General features: G+C 38.3%; 1 protein-coding gene across 2 annotated transcripts in view; it reads right to left on the reverse strand.

Moving 5' to 3' along the window:
• MBTPS2 (membrane bound transcription factor peptidase, site 2) overlaps nt 1–8,637 on the reverse strand; it is a 36,491-nt gene extending 27,854 nt beyond the window's left edge. The window contains exons 1-4 of one of the 2 annotated variants that reach the window (XM_027868315.1): nt 8,348–8,637; nt 5,595–5,743; nt 4,849–4,987; nt 373–476 (exon numbers count right to left, since the gene is read on the reverse strand). In XM_027868315.1, the coding sequence (XP_027724116.1) occupies nt 373–476; nt 4,849–4,987; nt 5,595–5,743; nt 8,348–8,479 (524 nt within the window). In that variant the 5' untranslated portion in view covers nt 8,480–8,637. The remainder of the gene's footprint in view (nt 1–372; nt 477–4,848; nt 4,988–5,594; nt 5,744–8,347) is intronic. The other variant, XM_027868323.1, reaches the window with a different exon arrangement.
• Between the last annotated feature and the right edge of the window lie 10,807 nt (nt 8,638–19,444).

Raw genomic sequence — 19,444 nt, forward strand, 5'->3', positions numbered from 1 at the left:
TTCATAAATCAAGAACTAATATAACACTAAGCTTTTACACACCAATTTAAACTTTTACTAAAAAAGTCCCTTTTCCTTCAAAAAGTTCTCAATTTTTGTTCTTGCCATTAGTACAAAAAACTGAAGATAATTTGCATGAAAGACAAAGTAAAATGGACTGCCAAATTTTGTAGCAGAATTAGATCTAGCTACCTTAAATAAGATATCATTCTGTAAGAGAGCAAATTTAAAATGCAATAAAGTACTGTAAATTGCATTTTCCATTTAAAAATTGTTATTAGATGTCAAACTTAAGAAGCTAACTTTGAAACAACACTTCTTTTAAAAACTTTGTTAACATATAATAGAAGAGAAAAAGTCTGATTACATTACCGGATAGCTGCCACCCCATGGCCAATTTCATGAATGACACCACTAATAAGGATTGCAGTAAAAAAATAGGTCAGTTGGCTGACAGGTAAATTTACACCAGGAACCTGTTCAAGCAAACAACAAAACACATACTAGTGTACCAAGTTATTTAACAAAACAAAACAAAAAACAGATTATTTTAAATTGTTCCTACTTTAGCTTCCTATTATTATTATTATTATTGTTATTATTGTTATATTGTCATGGCTCTTGTGAATATTCCACATACAAAACAGGCATGAAAATAAATGGCTCAGTTTTTAATTTCTACCATAAATTTTACTTTATTCAAAAAAATTGTATTATAAGCTAAAAAGAAACAATGAAACAGACACAAAATCAAACAATAAGCATTTATTGATAGCTTACTATATGTCAGGCAGTGATAAGCCCTGGGAACATAAAGACAAATAAAAAATAGTTGTAGGCCTCAAGGCATTTTTGAGGTGCCTACTATGTGCCAGAGACTATGGTTATAATGACAAAAAAGAAACAGCACCTGTACTCAAGGAACATGTCTAACTGAAGGACACAACGTGTGTGTGTGTGTGTGTGTGTGTGTGTGTGTGTGTGTGTGTGTGTGGAGTGGGGCGGATGAGGGGAGAAGTGAAATTAATGTGTATAAAGTTCTGACCTCACTTTATATTCATCATTCCCTTCTTGGATACTTCATATTCTTATCACTCATTCATAGCTCTGTATCTTAGTATTCTATGAATATTCCATAATTCATTCAGTCATTCTTTAGTTGTTGGGCACACAGGTAATTTCTAGTTTTTGCTGTTACAAATAAAGTAACTAATATATATTTTTTAAAAAGATATAAAGTACTAAAGTAATTTTTCTGTAATATATGTAACTGTTAATCCTTTTTCTTTATCCGGCCAGTCAGAAGGGTGAGCAGTAAAAAGAGTCATGTCATATGTGTTAGGTTATCTAATACTTGAGCTACCTCATGTGCTGATAGCGGTCCAGAGCAAAAATGAAGTTGGTCCCTCCCCTTCTTTCTAGGAGATTCTTTTTATAAATTATATTAAAAGAATTATAGTGATGTATCTCTTATTATATCACCTCCATTTCAAAATACAAGCTGTCCCAAAAGTCTTGGTGCAGTTTTAAGTTGTTAAAGCTTAAAATATTTGGAAATGAAGGTGATAATTAAAAAAACAACCCAAAATAAAAGTTGATAAGTGAAGGTGATTTTAAAAAGCTTTAAGAACTTAAATTTACACTAAAACTTTTGGGATGCCCTGCACATCCCCCCCCCCAACTCCCTACCTACTAATCCATTCCCTGAAACAAAAAATTAAGGGGGGAAAAAGGCAGTTCAGAAAAACTAACCAACACATCAACCTTGCCTGCCAGGTTATGTAATATTCTACATCCATAGTCCCCCTTCTTATCTCCTCTTTGGGCCAAGCTTGGTCATTATATTTAGGATTACAGCATTAGACTGATGAGGACAACAAAGATCATTTAATCCAGCCTCTTGATTAAATGGGGAGGAATTAGGGCTCAGCAAGATTAAGTTACTTGTCCAAGATCACACAGCTACTGAAGAGTACAGCCAAGCTCTGACCCTCTGCCACGGCACAAAATGTGCAGCTTGTCGTTGCTGTTCTTTCCATCGACACTGTAAGAGTCCCTGTGTCACTGTGTGTATCATTTTCCTGATCCTGAGCCATCCTGTTTTAGATATGTTAATACCCATGGGAGGATTAAAGGGCTCTATCAGTCATTCACTTATCACTATAAATTAGTTCAACTAAATTTCTTCAATACTAGCACCTGGCTAAGATCAAATATGTCTAGAGAATGGGAGTTGATTGGCAAGATGTTAAAGAAGATAATTTTGGAGAATAAACGGCTAAGGGAAGCTTAGGCAGGATGCTACAGTAGGAAGTTTGAAGCAGCATCAGGATATTGGGTACATGGGGATGGGGTAATAAGTGGGGTAAAGATTAAGAAAGGAAGGTGGGAAGACGCATGTTTTTTCTCAGACTTTCTCTCTATATTACAAATTAGTCAGCCAACCTTATCCTGTTATACGAAATAAAGCAATAGATAATCAACTAGGCCATATTTTCTTTTTCTGAGAGATAAGCATGAACTTGTGACAATATGAAAACAACAGTTGGCTGGTCATAATATCGAGCTGACCAGCATCTGATCTGACCCTTGCCATATTCTGTCCATGCCAGCAGCCCACAAGGAATTAGCTGTACTAGAATACTGATCTCTAAACCACTCAGAGTCCCAAATTCTTGTTCAATAACAATATTAGACTAATTCCACAGGGCATTAGAGAGTAAGTAGAAAACACGTTCCTGCAGCTTCAGAATTTCAGTCTAATTCTGCAGATGACACTTAAACATGTACATAAAAAATAAAAATACACGGGAATCTCAGGGCAGCCTAGAGTTGCCCAAATATAGCTCTGCTAATACAATGAAATGCTTTAATAAGCTCAATAAAGTGAGAGGCCAACCTTGGAAATAACTTGTTCTCTACATGAATGATATTTTACCACTCTAGTCATAAAGATAAGGAGAGATCAACTTTCCTGGACCCCCTAATACAGATAAGCCACTGACTAGATGCTACTATTACATGACCAATTCTCTGTAGTTCTCAACTAATTTCTTTTTTTTTTAATTTTAATTATTATTTATTTTTAACATTCTTTTTAAAATTTTTGAGTTCCAAATTCTCTTTCTCTTCCCCCCCCACCAAAACTGAGAAGGCAAGCAATATAGCAATTATACATATGAAAACATGTAAAACATATTTTATATTATCCCTATCAGAAAAAATAAAAAAGCAAGAAAAATAAAGTAGAAAACTATACTTCAATTTGCATTCAGAGATCATTAGTAATTTCTCTGGAGGGAGAAAGCATTTTTCAGCATGATTTCTTTGGAATTATCTTGGATCATTTTATTGACCAGAGTAGTTAAGTTTTTCACACTTGATTATCATTACAATATTGCTGTTACTGTGTACAATGATCTATTAGTTCTGTTCACTTCATTTTCTGCAACTAATTTCTAAGCCCAGCCTCACCACTACTAGTGACTATAAATAACAAGCTTACTAGTGACTGTAAGTAACAATTTAAGACTAGGGTCAACTTGCCACTTAAAAAAAAAAAAAGACCTGCTACTAAAAATTAAAGACATTTTTGAGTTAATGTGTTAGCAGTAAGACAACATTCATAACTGAAATTAAGATGACAAATGTAAACATTTCTAATAAAAATCAACTGACACCAGCAAAGTCAACAGGGAAGAGGCTATTTACTCAAGAGAAATGTAAAGTTGCATCATTGCTACTATTTACATGATCCATAAATGTAAAAACAGATACTTTAAAGAGACAGAATGAGACCTTAGAAAGAGCTCAAATTGTACTGGTCTTAGCCTCAGAAGCCCAGAATTCAAGCCATAGCTCTGATACTCAATAGTTGTATGGAAGAGTCACTTCACTCTCTATGCCTCAGTCTCCTCATCTGTAAAACGGAGAAGATAGAAACTTACATACCTAATTTGCAATATCTACTTTCAAAGGGCTGCTTCAAGAAAAGTGTTTTACAAACCTTCAAGCATTAGAGAAGTGTGAGTAGATGTCACTGAGACCCTAGTACATAAGTGACAATGTTTGCTCAGAAAAACATTTTACTATGAATAAAAAGGGTATTAATTCATACAATTTAAGTGTACTCTAAGAACTGGAGAGGTATTAAATTTAAAAAGAATGAAACTGCAACTTTCCCATATAGTGATTTGAAGCTAGCCCTGCTGTCCCTTTACTATACTACTTTCAAAGATAATATTTTTTTAAAATAATCTTTTTTAAATTTTTTTTGATTTTGGCTAGGCAATGGGGGTTAAGTGACTTGCGCAGGGTCACATAGCTAGTAAGTGTCAAGTGTCTGAGGCTGCATTTGAATTCAGGTCCTCCTGACTCCAGGACCAGTGCTCTTTCCACGGTGCTACCTAGCTGCCCCCAAAGATAATCTTTAAACAGCAACATGAATGAAATGTGTTTTCTCCAAAGTATTAACTCAACTTATTGATAGTTTTGAAGAGTAGAAGAAAACTACCTTTTGTAGCAATCTTGCATAAAAATGTGTGTAATTTTTCTAATATTCTTATCTTTATTAACCTAAAATTATTACTATTACTGACTTACTATTAGTCTTTATTAACCTCTAATTATGTCTATTAAATCCATAAATTTTCACATTAATTTCTCTCATTTTCAAAAAGAGATCTACACATATTTCAGCCAAGTCACAGTATTTGGAAAAGTCATGAGACTTCTAATCTATTTTCACATCTATCTTTGGAGGATTAGTAGTGAAAAGCAGCCGTGGAAAACATTTTCTTTACACATTTCAAGAAAGTAAGGAGAAAAAGGAAAAGAAAAGCCACTGACCACAACTTGTAGCATCCTATCATTCTGAGCTGAAGGGACTTCAGTCAACATCTGTGACAAAGTTTGTATCAGGGTTTTTCCAAGAAGAAGAATAGAACTGAACATGGCAATTATTCCAAAGACCATTCCTAAATTGAACCTGTCAAGATGAAATTCAGATTAATATGCAGTACTTCACACCTCAAATATCATTAGGTTCAATGATCAGTCATAATTTTACTTATTAACTCTAAATAATAACAAGTAAAGGAAATACAGCCACATCTCTATTGTATCAACCTCAGACATGTCTATTGAAATAGGAGAAACTGATCAATCTGCTAAATAATATACCCCAAAAATATGTTTTGTTGAAAAACAAACTGACAAGTTTACCCAACTCTTATAATTTAAGTACGTAGAACAATTAGAATAGTGCTTGGCACTTTATGCAAACAATATATTTTCCCCATTCTTGTAATTATTGTATTTACTTACACATACATCTCACTTGTTTTACTGAACAGAAGCAATGCATATGTACATATATACCTGAATGTAATGAATATCCAAGAGTTTAGTACTGTTATGTGTATGACTTTGTACTACATTTGCTGATTGGGGTATTTTGCCTTTAAATCACCATGTTTTATATTGTAGTGATTACAAAATTATGAGGTTAACAAATGTTAGTGTTAACCTGAGTAACAAATTAATATAATTGTCCCTATTATCAATTAAAGCAAAAAACAGCACACAACGAATACCACTGGTAAAGCAGCCTGGGTTTCCAACGTCCCCAATCGTAAAAGAGGCGATTGAAGACAGGGGTTTGCCATCGTATGTGAAAAGGGGAGATGCTCAATCCATAAGATGTCAGCCATTCTTCATAAGAAGTCTTCAAAGAATCTGATGCCTAGGAGAAAGAAGTGATCATGTGATTTTGAAGACCAACTTTTAAAGACATTTATGAAAATTAAATAGATCATTTTCTGTAGGTTATCAAGATTAGGATAAAAGATTTGGGGCTAGAAATATCACAGGCATGGGGAACCTGTGACCTCAAGGCCACATGTGGCCTTCTAGGTTCTTGGGTATAGCCTATTGACTGAGTCCATACTTCACAGAACAAATCCTTTTATTAAGGGAATTGGTTCTGTGAAGTTTGGATTCAGTCAAAGAGCCACACTTAAGAACCTAAATGGCCCCATGTGGCCTCAAGGCCATAGGTTCCCCACCCCTGACCTAGTCCAATCCTCTCATTTTGTAATTGAGCAAAATGAACATAGAAGTCCTCTGACTCCAATCCAGCATTCTTTCCAATGCACTGCACTGGACTGACTTACTCCAAAGCAAAAGTGATTCAACTAATGATTGCATCTGGCTCTTTAAAAAAGCTTAAGAAGCACTCAATAATAACTTACTTGAACACTTTAAGGTTTAGATTTTTTTCACAATAACTCTGTCATGGGGGAAATATAAATGTTATCTTACCTGTTTTAGAGATGAAAGGAACTAAGTCACAGAAAGCTAAAGTGCATTGTCAATATTCAATTAGGAAATACGAGGACTTGAATACAGAGCTTGTAACCCTAAGTCCAGTGTACTGACCATTTTATGGCATTTGAAGTAAAGATGTTGCATTTTTTTTTAATCTATAACCTCAGTGAAGGTGTTAGTTGCTGTTCATAGAGTGGTGAGGGCCTTCAGAAGCCATCCAGAGCAACCTTCTCATTTGACAGATAAGGAACTGAGACCCAGAGGAGTGAGGAAACTTCCCTGAGGTCACACAGGTAGTAAAATGGAAAGAGAGGGGATTTAAACCCAGGCCCTTGTACTCTCAAGCCAGGGTTCTTTCTACTGTACCAATCTTCCACTTCATTATTATTAATGTGGCCAAGTAACAAACTATCATATTCCATTTAAAAACTGATAAAGTAGGGGCAGTTAGGTGGCGCAGTGGATAGAGCACCGGTGCTGAAGTCAGGATGACCTGAGTTCAAATCTGATCTCAGACCAAACACTTGACACTTACTAGTTGTGTGACCCTAGGCAAGTCACTTGACCCCAACTGCCAAAACACAAAACAAAACAAAACAAAAAAAACTGATAGACTGTAAAGAGTGCTGACTCTGCTCCCTGGTTCAAATCTCACCAGTGATACTACCTGTGTGAACTCAAACTGTTTAAACTCTCTGCCTCAGTTTCCTCATCACTAAAACAAGAGAAGAGGACTAGAGGTCCTCTGAGGTCTTTTACATCTCTAAATCTACAATCATTATATTTATTTATGGAATTTTTTATTCTGATTGGGATTTAATTCTCTTCCTTCATTGTTAGGGGACTGAGGAAGGGGGCTGATACGGCAGGGGGGAAAAAACTGATTGGAAGCTAAGAAACTTGGCTTTTGGCTTTGCCACTAACTAGCTATGTGCCACTGCCACCTCTGAGCCTCTGACAGTTTGGTGAAACCTATGGATCCTTTCTCAGAGTAATGTTTTTAAATGCATAAAATAAAATAATGATAAAACCTAGGATTTATATAGGTGCTTTAAGGTTTGCAAAGCATTTTACATGTTAATTCACTTGATTCTCACAACAACCCCATGAAGTAGTTGCTAGCTGTGTGAGCCTAGGCAAGTCATTTAACTTCTGTTGGGTTCAGTTTCCCCGATGTGAAAAGTAGTGATAATAATAGCACCTACTTCCCAGGATGGTTGTGAGGATTAAATGAAATAATCCTCTTAGCACAGTGCCAGGTACATAGAAAGTGCTACAGAAATGTTAGCTATTATCTTCATTTTACAAATGGAGAAACTGAGGCTGAGAGGTGTATAGATGCTTATGTCCAGGGTTTGCACAGCTATCTTAAGTGTCTTGAGGTAGAATTTGAATTCAGATCTTACTGACTCTAAGTCTAATCACCTCTACCCACTGTGCCACCCAGGGGAGAAAGTGAAATGGCTTGGTCAAAATCATTACACAGCTAAGAAACAGAATTAGCATGAACATTTCTTAGAAAACAGACAAATAAACAAAACAAAACCCATGGAACTTGACCCACACCTTGCAGGGTACCCCTTCTTTCCTATCCCAGTGGGACAAGGTTACAAGAAGTGAGCCCACGTGCTGAGAAGAGAGAGAGAGAAGGAGGAGAGAGGACTGGAAGGGAGGACTGAGAGGGAGGAGGGAAGGGGCAGGACTGGGATGAGGGAGAGGGAAGGATTGGGAGGGAGGGGGTGGGAGGGGATAGGACTAGGAAGGAGGTGGGAGGACTGCCAAGGAAGAGGAGGAGGAGGAGGAGGAAAAGCGAGGACTACTAGAGAGGAGGAAGAGGAGGGAGGAAGAAGGGAGCAGGACTGGAGGGAGGAGGGAGGGGGCACAACTGAGAGGGAAGAGGGAGGACTGTTAGGGAAGAAGAGGAGGACTCAGAGGGAGAAGAGAGGACTCAGGGGGAGGAAGAAGGGGGCAGGACCCCCCCCACCCCCCATTCACACCCGGTCAGTCCCCCTCTCGTAACCTGAGCTCCAGGATCCTCGAGATGAGAACCAAGAGGGGGAGGGGCCCGGGCCCTCACCTTCAGCAAGGTGTCCGCCAGGTAAATGGCGCACCAACCCCCCATCACCAGCACCACCAGCGGAATCGGGATCATGGCAGCCGCGGCCAGGAAGGAAGGACAAACCTCCCAGCCGGTGTCCACCGACCCTTCCTCCTAACCGCGGAGTTCCTACTGACAGGCCATCTGGGCCGGAACCAAATTACCCCGGTCTCTTTGTCTCCAGCAGCGACGTTTTCCAACCGGATACTTCCGGCTGGAGAACGCGGAGCTGAGCAAAGAGAGCGCTAAGTATTTCCTCCTTTTTGCGTAATACGTTAGCGCGCTTGCGTCTGGCGCCAGCTCTCCTGTCCGAGGAATTTAACCTTTGCGTGGCTGAAGCCTTTCTGTCCCACGTGACGGTATTTTCCCATAGTTTGTATTCATTTATGTCTGTCGCCCGCTCATGTTGTGGTCAAATACGTACTGTCCACGGAATTTTGCCAAAAGATTATTTAAACGATATGAATAGTGGAATTTTCTTGAGTGAATTTAGAATAAATCAGAGATCTTGCCCTTCTCAATTATTGTAATGGCTTGAAGAAAGCCTGAAGTTTGATTCCAGTTAAACAAGCTTCCATTGCAGGAATAGAAATCTTTATTGGCCCATTTTGATTCAGTTGAACAGACATTAACCTTCACTGCAGAGCACTCTTATCTAATTTCCTGTACAATGTTAGACCTGAAATGTATTAAAAAGTTTCAGTCTTACTGAAAAACAATTATGAGTTATCCGAAAGTTACAAATCTCTTAAGTATTCTAGAGTGTAATCTAGTCTTCCACAGAAAGTGGTCTGTCATCCCTCTCAAGTCTAGTGCTTTCCCTCTGCTAATTATTTCCTATCTATCCTGTAATAGAGTTTACTTTGTATATGATGGCGTGTATTAAATTGTAAATTCCTTGAGGGGAAGGACTGGCTTTTGCTTCTTTTCGTGTCTCCCAGTAATTAAATGCCTGGCACATAGCAAGTGCTTAATAAATGTTTATTGATTGATTTCCCTGGACAATTCATGTTCCTAGGTGCATCACTTCTCATGTTTCAGGCACTCTTCCTATGTAGCTCAATATTCATTGCTTCTCTAAAAAGTGTTTGGTCATCTGCTGCTGAGTTTTTTGTTTTGTTTTGTTCCCCCCCCCCCCCGGAACTTTTGACGTCTCAGGGTTTTTTGTGTAGTGAGTGGGGTGGGGTGGGGGGGCTGCTGGGACTTCTTTCTCAAAGGTGTTATTAGGCAGCTTTTCTATGAGGCCTCTCTGCTAGCATGCCTAGGACTAATCAATAAAATTTTAGCCTTTATTCTTTATGCTGAGTCACATCATTACAGCATAGAAAAATGAAGCTTCAGGACAAGACCTTTTTATTCCAATCTAGCCCTTTCCTTCAAATAATTCCCCCAGGCTCTCTACATTTAGGTGGGAATGAGTGAATTCTATCTTCATTACTTCCCCACTTCCACTTTTACCCATCCCAATTAATCTCTGTTGTTCAGTTTTGTCTGACTTTGAGATCCCATTTGGGTTTTTCTGGCAGAGATACTAGAGTGATTTTCCATTTCTTTCTCCAACTCATTTTATAGATGAGGAAGCTGAGGCAAAGAGGGTTAAGTGACTTGTCCAGAATCACACAGCTATTAAGTCTCCGAGGTCAGATTTTAACTCAGGAAGATGAGTTTTCCTGATTCCAGGAACTGCACCACTTAACTGCCTCTAAGAGAGAAGGAAAATGTAAGAAGACTGGAAAGATAGAAAGGGGCCAAGTTATAATGAACTTTAAACAAACAGAAGAAGTTTATACTTGATTCTGGAGGCAACAGGAAACCAACCATTGGTGCTCATTGAGCATGGGAGTGACTTGGTTGGACCTGTGCCACCTTTGTAGCTGAGTGGAGGGTGCATTGAAGTGGGGAGAGACTTGAGACAGGGAGACCAGTCTGAAGACTGTTGCAGAGGTAATGAAGGCCTGAACTGTTAGTGGGGTATATTGGAAAGGTGAAGACAGCACAGGATTTGGCAAAGGATTTGGGTGTGCATGATGAGGGAAAGGGAGGTGTTGAGGATGACATCAAGGTTGTAAGCCTGCCTTGATGACTGAGATGATGGTGGTGTCACTGACAATAACAAGGGAACTTGGAAGGGAGAGGCAACCATCATATCCTTCCTGAGTCTTCTCTTCCCCAGACTAAACATATCCAATTCCTTCAGCCTATCCTCATATGGTATGTAGTCAAGGCCCTTCAGCATTCTAGTTGCCGTCAACTGGACATTCTTTAGGGTATCAATATCCTTCTTAAACTGTGGCTTGTAGACACTGGGCACAATACTTCAGAGGAGATCTGACAAGGACAGAGGTCAGTGGACTCATCACTTCTCTATTCCTGGAAGCTCTGACTCTACTGGAAACTATGGTAGGGAGCAGCCCAACATCCCATGAACCCCTGTTGCATCATCCTGCTGTTCCAAAGAACTGGCAATCCCACTTCTTTCTGTTTCAAATCAACTATTATCAACTCATCCCTAACCTTTCTTTATTTGCCCAGCTCTAGCTGATGGCAAAGTAGTTTTGATCTAAAAGGAGGAAAAGAAGGTTGAAACTGTTAATATCAGCTTTAGCTTCATGTAATTAATATAGCATCTAATTTTCTAGTCTAGTTAAAAAAAAATTAATATTTTTAATTCTGTGATTCAAATATCTGCATAAAATGGATAACAAAAATTTACTTGCTCTGCTTTTTGTGTTTCAAATTTATCTTCCAATCAATTAATCAATAAGCATTTATTAAATAACTACTATGTGCCACACACTATATTAGGCTTTGAGTATACAAATAAAATAAATGAACCAAACCCTATTCGTAAATAGCTTACATTCTAATGGGCCCCACCAGGCAGAATCTATTTTATTTGGCTTGAGAGGAATGATTATTCCTCTCATAATGATAACCAATTATTGAATTAGGACTAAGATTTCTCCCTCCTCAGCTGGGTGACTTTGGACAAAAGTCATTTGGTCTATTTGGGTCTTTGCGGGTTTCCTCATCTGTAAAATAAGGAATCTGTACAACGTGATCTCTGAGGTTTTTTCCTTCTTTTTGCTTATGAATCTGTGAATATTAAACACTTGTAAGTTTGAAGTGCTATGTGACAAACATATGCTTTAACACCAAAATGAACCCATAGATTACATATCTGAAGGGACACTTTATCCATTAACTTCAATAGTTCCACTAATTTAATATGTAATTTAAATAACAATTAAACTCTCCTAGTAGACAGGCATATGAAGGATGAAGTTATCTCCCACATACTGGAAAGTGGGAACAGCTTGTAAAAGAAATTGACTTCCATGTTATTTGTTTACAATTTGTAGAATTATTCTTAACTGACACATTTCTGTGCCAAAGGACATAGCTGCTATATGCTAATTATTTTTCCAAAGGACAGTACACAAATCATTTGGTACAAGTCTGACTTCAGGGATAATTTCAGGGTAGGAAGGGTGGAATAATCACACCTGGATATACAATATTGCATGAAAACACCAGAAAAAGTGTTTTGATTTTAGAATATAAGGAAGGCGGAATTGTTTTCTTTTCTGACCAGAAAATTTGTGGGTTCTTCCCTCCCAGATTGATATTTTTGTGATGGTAAATTGGGCCATCTTTTGTCTCTATTCTTACCTAGCCCTTATTCTTTGAATAGCATTGCCTCAGACAAACTGAGACCTGGGAAATACCTTTATTAGAAAGGCCAAGGTGACCTACTGCATCCTGGGCAATCATCAGTAATCTTAACTTTTGTCTTAGCACTAGACTTTGATGACTCTGGAGGAGAAATTGAGGCTGACGACTTTGCTTCTGGGTAGTTAATAATCAGTTTATTAATTATGGCTACCAAATAACTAATAGATTGAAGTCAGTGGCTTTTTCTTGTAAACTAAAGATGAACCTTCCTGGCCGTTACTCAAGGGCCCTTACTCAAACCCAATCCATGTGCAAGTCAAGATATCACTCTTGTGATGTCGTTGGTCCTCTTTGAGAATGAAAGATGAACAAAAACAAAGAGGAAGGAGATTTTAATAAAGGTGGCAAACATTCCTGTGTTCCTAGTGAATGAAAAACAGAAAAGCCAAAACAGCAAGCATTTGAAGGTTGCTGGAAAGATGTAATTGAAAAAACACAAGTATCCTGGGTTCCAGGATATGAATTTGTTCACTTCAAGATTTAATTGCCAGCTCAGGCCTTGTTCTAGCATCTCCTTTTTAAATTCTGATGATAACTAAATTATTCTAAGATGGCATCAGAAATGGCACAGGGCTCCCCTGTCTTCCATTTCTAGGACAAGAAATCTTATCTAAATCCTACCAATTTAATATGTGCCACATTAGTAATTCATCAGATTTAAAAATTGAGTGTTGTCAGAATTCTCAAAAGAGATTCTTATATGAAGAAATCTCATTCTTTATTTAGAGACTTTGTCATTTATTGGGAAAAATGATTTTCCATGTGAAGCTCAAATTGTTTGGATTAGTTTCAAGCAAATATTTTCTAGGAGCTAAATCCTTAAATTGGAAGCGAAATATAAGCCAACAAAATGGTGTATTTAACAGAATATTTGGCTGACCTGACAAATTCTATTCTGGCCAAGTATTAGAATGTAATTCAGAACTGAGCCCACTTAGTATTCAGTCTAGGACTGAATTTAAAGAGTATAATCCTTACATATTATACAAATATTATAGTGTATATTGTGCAAATATCATTTCATCTTATTCTCACAACAACCCTAAGAAGTAGGTGCTGTTATTATCATTCCCCATTTTACAGAAAAGGAAACTGAGGCAGACAGAGATTAAGTGACTTTGCCCAGGGACACACAGTAAGTGTCTGAGGCTGGATTTGAATTTACATTTTTTCAGGTTCTAGGTCCAATGCTCTAGATATTCTGTTATTTAGCCACCTCCAAGGATGGCAGATTGCCACCTAGTATTACCTTTGTCTGTTATACGCCTAAAGTTTCCATGGGAATGGGATACACCCAACAAGCTGGGAGTGGGGAATGGAGGTCTTTCTCTACATCTCTGGATACCATGAGGTCAAAATTTGTTTAATTCTTTGTTTTTGTATCCCTAGCACCTAGGACAGTACCTGGCACAAAATAAGCACTTAATTCCCAGTGGATTTGCTGATTGATTATATGGATATTAATAGAGCACTTGGGCTGTTCTTAAGGTTTTTTGTTTGTTTGCTTGCTTTGGCTGGACCTGTGATTTCATCAGCATAAAGATGTCCCAGTGAGAAACTGCATCTATTAATATAGATTGGTACCTTCTCTGAAATTATAGACAATTGCTTGGGGCACAGAGGAGAAGTGACTTACCTGGAGTATCTCAGACAGTGTGTCAGAGATGACACTTGGGTTTGGGTCTTCCTGACTCCAAGGCCATCTTTCCACAATGCCATGCTGTCCATTGGTTGTCCCTCACTTCGGTTACATGACTGACCCATTTATTTCTGATCATCTACCGTTTTAATGACATCCTTTACGTCACTTCTGCACAGTTCTTGGTTTGTCATGTGTTCTACCCTGCTCATGTACAATGTGCACCTCTTTATTATCCTTTGTATGTGACTCTCTGCTTTAATTCTTTGGAGGCTGTAAGAAAAATGATTATTAATAACCACTTACTAACATACTGGGGGGGGTGGAAATCCTGGGTTTTTTCCCTTTCTATTTCCTCATTTAGAGATTAGGTCAAAGCAGTCTCTGAAGGATAGGACTGATGATGAGATTGGGTTAATATTTGGGACCCCACCAAAATGGGAAAGCTTTCTTTTGACTAAAGGGTAAAGACCATCTTATCTAGGTGAATTTCAGCCCATTGTTCAACTGCATAAATGGTTTAGGTGGAGGACAGATCATTTTGTATAGATTGCTTGGAGGGAGAAGATGAGAGAGACAAGATATGGAGATGAGAGAGACAAGGTCAGAGTCCCAGTCATCTCTCTCCACCCCCACCCCAGCCAGTCTTCATTAGAATAAGCCCACCTCTCGTTAATTCATTAATTCATTCTCTCGTTAATTGTTAACCAATCAGAGTTGATTTCCTCCTGGGAACACCTGTTGGTGGGAATACCCAATGTTTGGGAACACCCATTTTCCAAGGGTATTTTAAACATTCAGTGGGCCCCGGAAGGTTCTTCTTTAGTTTACAAGAGAAAGTCACTGACTTCAATCTATTAGTTATTTGGTAGCCATAATTAATAAATTGATTATTAACTACCTAGAAATTATGTCTCTTGGACTTTTCATAAGCCACAGTTGTGATAGTTCATGCTATATAGGCATACATGAGAAGCATATTGTTTAAAAGATGAACTTATGTTTTCGATAAGTTTATATCTTTTCATGTATATTTACATATGCTTAAAACAAATCTATCTAAATATATGTGAAAATACGAGAAAAAAGGGACCATCTTGAAAATGTAACCATTAGCTTTCATAAAAAAAAAAAAACAACAAAAACAAAAAAAACCATGGAGTTGGCTCCAGCATACCCCTGAGAGGAGGGTATTCTGGGCAAAGGAAACAGTGTGAACAAAGGCTTAAAGGCAGAAAAGTGCTAGTTTCAGAAAGCACAATGACCCGGTCAGCAAATACAGTATTTTGGCTGTTCATGTAGGAGACATAGCTAGCAAGGCAGATTGGGGCCAGGTTGTATGAGGCTTCATAGGATCATATCATTTAGAGGTGGATATAACCTTGGAGATCATCCAGTCCAATTCCTTCATTTTATGGATGAGGAATCAGATTCAAGAAAAGGTTAAATGACTTGTCCAAAGTCACACAGGTAAATGACAGAGTCTGGATTTGAGTTACTTCCTTGGCTCCAAATCCAAGCATTTTGTGCATTTTGTTATTCTTGAATACCAGATGAAAATATTTTGATTTTACCCTGAAGGTAATGAAAACCACTGAAAGTTTTTGAGTTAGGTGAGTGGCATGATGAAAACCTTGCTTTAGAAATTCAATGAAAACATTTATAAAGTGTCTACTTTATTTGAGGTACTGTTACAGCTCCTGGGGATTCAAAGATGAAAAACAGCATACCTCAGGGAGTTTATAATCTACCAGGGGAAGTTGACATATATACAACATATATAATTCATCATAGAGTTGATAGGGACAAAGGAAAGATTCACACAATGTGCCATAATAAAGCTGGAAGAAGGAGAGACAGAGGATTATTGAGACTGTATGAACAGGCCATCTCAAGAAGCATGTCTCCTGGTATCCCCTGCAAGGACAAAGTGACTCATTTATTGCTTTAGAGAACTTCCTGGCTGATCCCAGCCAGGTGGAGACCCAGACCTAGATTGACTTTTTGATGCTTTAGAATGACTTGGTAATTCTTGAGTCTTCCCTTTTTCACACCCTCCTCCTCACCTCCCTGGGAGTCCCCCTCCATCTCAGCCCCATACCTCCTCTCTCTCCCCCCTCACCCCCAGAGTTAAGAGGATAGGTGCTAGATCTGATAAAAGAAGTTATTTCTGTCTGTCACTCCAGACAAAGCAGAAACCCTCTGGGTGACAACATATGATTCCATGATTTCAGTGCAGGGTAAAGAAGGAAGGCTTTTTTCTATTCCAATGTACTTGTATGGGTACTGTAACTCCCCATGTAGAATGTGAACTCTGTTACTATGGCTCGCACAGCATCTACTGCCTGCCTGGTTCCAGTTCCACAGAACAAGATGCCTCTCCCAGGGTAAGCTCACCCCGAGGCTTCTCAAGCCTTGATTGATTCAGCCTCCTCTCCCCTCTGTTTAGAGGGCTCCAGGGTGGAGTACCGAACTCCTCCCACTGCCTTCTTTTTTATAGAGGGCAGAAACTAGATTTTCAGATCACTCCACTTTGCATCTGCTGCTCTCCCTAGTTTCAGTTCCATGAAACAAGATGCGCAGGATATACTCTGGTCTCTGCCCACTCCTCATTCCCCCCTCAGCTTTTCTTCCAGGGGCAGCTAGATGGTGCAGTGGATAGAGCACCAGCCCTGAAGTCAGGAGGACTTGAGTTCAAATCCAGTCTCAGACCAAACATTTGACACCTACTAGCTGTGTGACCCTGGGCAAGTCTCTTACCCCCAATTGCCTAAAAAAAAGTGACAGAAATACTCAGCTTTTCTTCCTTTTCTAAGTTGTTTCCCCCTTTAGATTGTGAGCTCCATGAGGGCAGGGACTTTTAAAAAAATTTTTTTAATTAATTATACTCCCAGTATTTAGCAGTGTTTGGCATTTCACAGACACTTAATAAATGTTGATTGGATTAGATTGGATTGGATTGGAAGACTCTTATGTGATGTTGAGCAAGTCACTTAGCTTCTGTCAAGAAGCTTCCTTATCTGTAAAATGATAGTATTCACAGAGTTGTCAAGAGAATCAAATAAGATAACACATATAAAGTGCTTTGCAAACTTTAAAGTGTTATCTAAATGTTAGCTATTAGTTTTTTATATCTTTCCCTTTAGTAAGTGACTCTGTAAGCAGTGAAAAGTCCCAGAAGGCCTATGAGTGTTTGAGGCAAGAAATAAGTCTGCTGGAGCAATGGAAGTTGCCTGAGCACCAGCAGGGTTATATCTGCAGCAAGGAAACAGCCTTCATTGAAGAAAGGCCACTGGAATGGAGATCACTAGCATGATTGACTAGACGATGCTCAGTGCATATGTGAGATGTGAAACAGCTGTTCAGCAGCCTTATAATTGTTTCATGTCCCACTGAGACTTGACTCTACTAATAGTAATAGGTTTGTGTTGTTGTTGTTCAGTCCTGTTTGACCCCATTTGGGGTTTTCTTGGCAAAGATGCTGGAGTGGTTTGACAATTCCTTTTCCAGCTCATTTTACGGATGGAAAAAACTGAGGCAAAGAGGATTAAGTGAGTTGCCCAGGGTCACACAGCTAGTGAGAGTCTAAGAACAAATATGAACTTAGATCTTCTTGACTCTGGGCCTGGCACTCTATCTACTGCACTACCTAGCTGCCCCAGTAATAAGTTACTGAATTCTGTTCTAATCATTTTGCCATGCATGCTACAACTATTTTGATTAATGTTGCTTTTGGTTTAAGAATAAATTATTTGTTTCATGTCTAATTCATATAGCGCATGGAGCATTTTTATTTTTTACTTCCATTCTTTCTGGAGGATCTCTTAGATTTTCATGACATAACTTAATTTTTTAAAAATGAATTTTTATTGATATTTACTTTCTTATGTTATCACAGTTATCCCAAGTATCTTTCCTCTACCTCATCCCAGAGAGCTTCCCATATAACAAAATTAGCAACATTCCCTGAGTAGCCTGGTGGGAGTAATGAGATATTGACTGTGAAAATGGGAAGGCCAGTCCCTTAAGGAAGAGATAAAGCTTCTCTTAGCATTGAATCCAGCACAGGACAATTGTACAGGTAAGGAAGTAGCAGGCTCATGTGCTAGAGGCATAGCTAGTAACTTTTTGTCTTTGGGCAAATACTGTTAAGGGTCCTCCTGCCCCTTAACTCCCAGTTACCCTGCCCTGGTTAAGACTCTAGGAAGAGATCATTTTTAGCTGAGGATGTCTGTGAAGAAGATTAATTTTGCAACAGTATACAGGATGGACTGAATATCAGAGAATAGAGACAAGGAGTTGATAAAGGCCTGGATTTGAGTGATAGTTGTTGTAATTAAATGGAAAGAATAAATGTAAGAGATATTTCTAAAGAAGAATCTGTAGGACTTGTTGACTGGTGTGTGTGTGTGAGGAAGGGAGAATGTGTCAGTGAGGAAAAGAGACAGAAAGAAGAATTAGGATCCTATCCTGCCCTCTATCCTGGAACCTGCCTGTCTTGGCCATTTTCAAGTTCTAATTGAAACGTAGAGAATTTAAGGGCCCTGGCCCCTTAACACTAGAGAGAAGATACTAGGATATAGTGCACAGAGGTTTTGTTGTTCACTTGTGTTAGTTGTTTCTGACTCTTTGTAACCCTGTTTGGGGTTTTCTTGGCAGAGATACTGGAGTAGCTTGCTATTTCCTTCTGCAGCTCATTTTGCAGATGAGGAAACTGAGGCAAATAGGGTTAAGTGACTTGCTCAGAGTTGGCAGATTTGAACTCAGGAAGATGAGTCTTCCTGACTCTAGTCCTAGTGCTCTGTGTACTGTGCCACTTACCTGCCCCTACATAGAGGCTGGGAGATGAAAAATAAACTTGATCAATTTAATAATTTTGTTGAGGGATATCCATTCATTAAATAGAGGGATCCTAGGTTAGTGTTAATAGAGCCTGACGTGGGAGTGTGGATTACCTGGGTCTAAGTCCTAACTCTAATCAGTATTGGTAATTAAACTACCCATTCAGTGCTGCAGGCAAACTTTATAAGACAAATCATAAGGCTGGTAAAAAAAGAAAAATAAAAAAAACCAAAACCTTGCATTAGTATCAGAGAATAAGGATCTGTTTGGGAATGTATTTATTCAACAAGTACCTATTATGTGATTAGCATTTTGCTAAGTGATGTTGGGATATAAAAGCCACTGTCCTAGTGGACCATACAGTCTGGTTTGGCAATATGCTAGTTCATGTCTCTCTTCTCTCTTTATTATTAAGATATTCAAAATAGGAGCAATTACCTGGTTAGGCTACTCCAAGAAAGTATGAGGCAATGTCTACTCGTTGTAGCTGCCGGATAGGAAATCTACTTTCAATCTTGAGTATTGACATCAGACAAGTTAGAGGAATTCACATTTCTTTTTATATTAATCTTAGCCAACTATATAAGTATCACTTCTTTCATCTGTTAGAAATATATCAGATAAGATGTAGAAAAGGTAAATGGCAAACTAATGGCACTAAAGGAAAAATTAATATAGTACAGTGTCCTAATGAAGTAATGTAATAATAATAATAATAATATCTAGAAATTATATGGTACTTTAAGGTTTGCAAAGCATTTTTTAACTATTATCTCCTCTTATCCTCACAATAATCCTGGGAG

The sequence above is a fragment of the Vombatus ursinus genome, unplaced genomic scaffold, assembly GCF_900497805.2.
Source record: "Vombatus ursinus unplaced genomic scaffold, bare-nosed wombat genome assembly UNPS02001419.1, whole genome shotgun sequence".
Lineage (NCBI taxonomy): Eukaryota > Metazoa > Chordata > Mammalia > Diprotodontia > Vombatidae > Vombatus > Vombatus ursinus.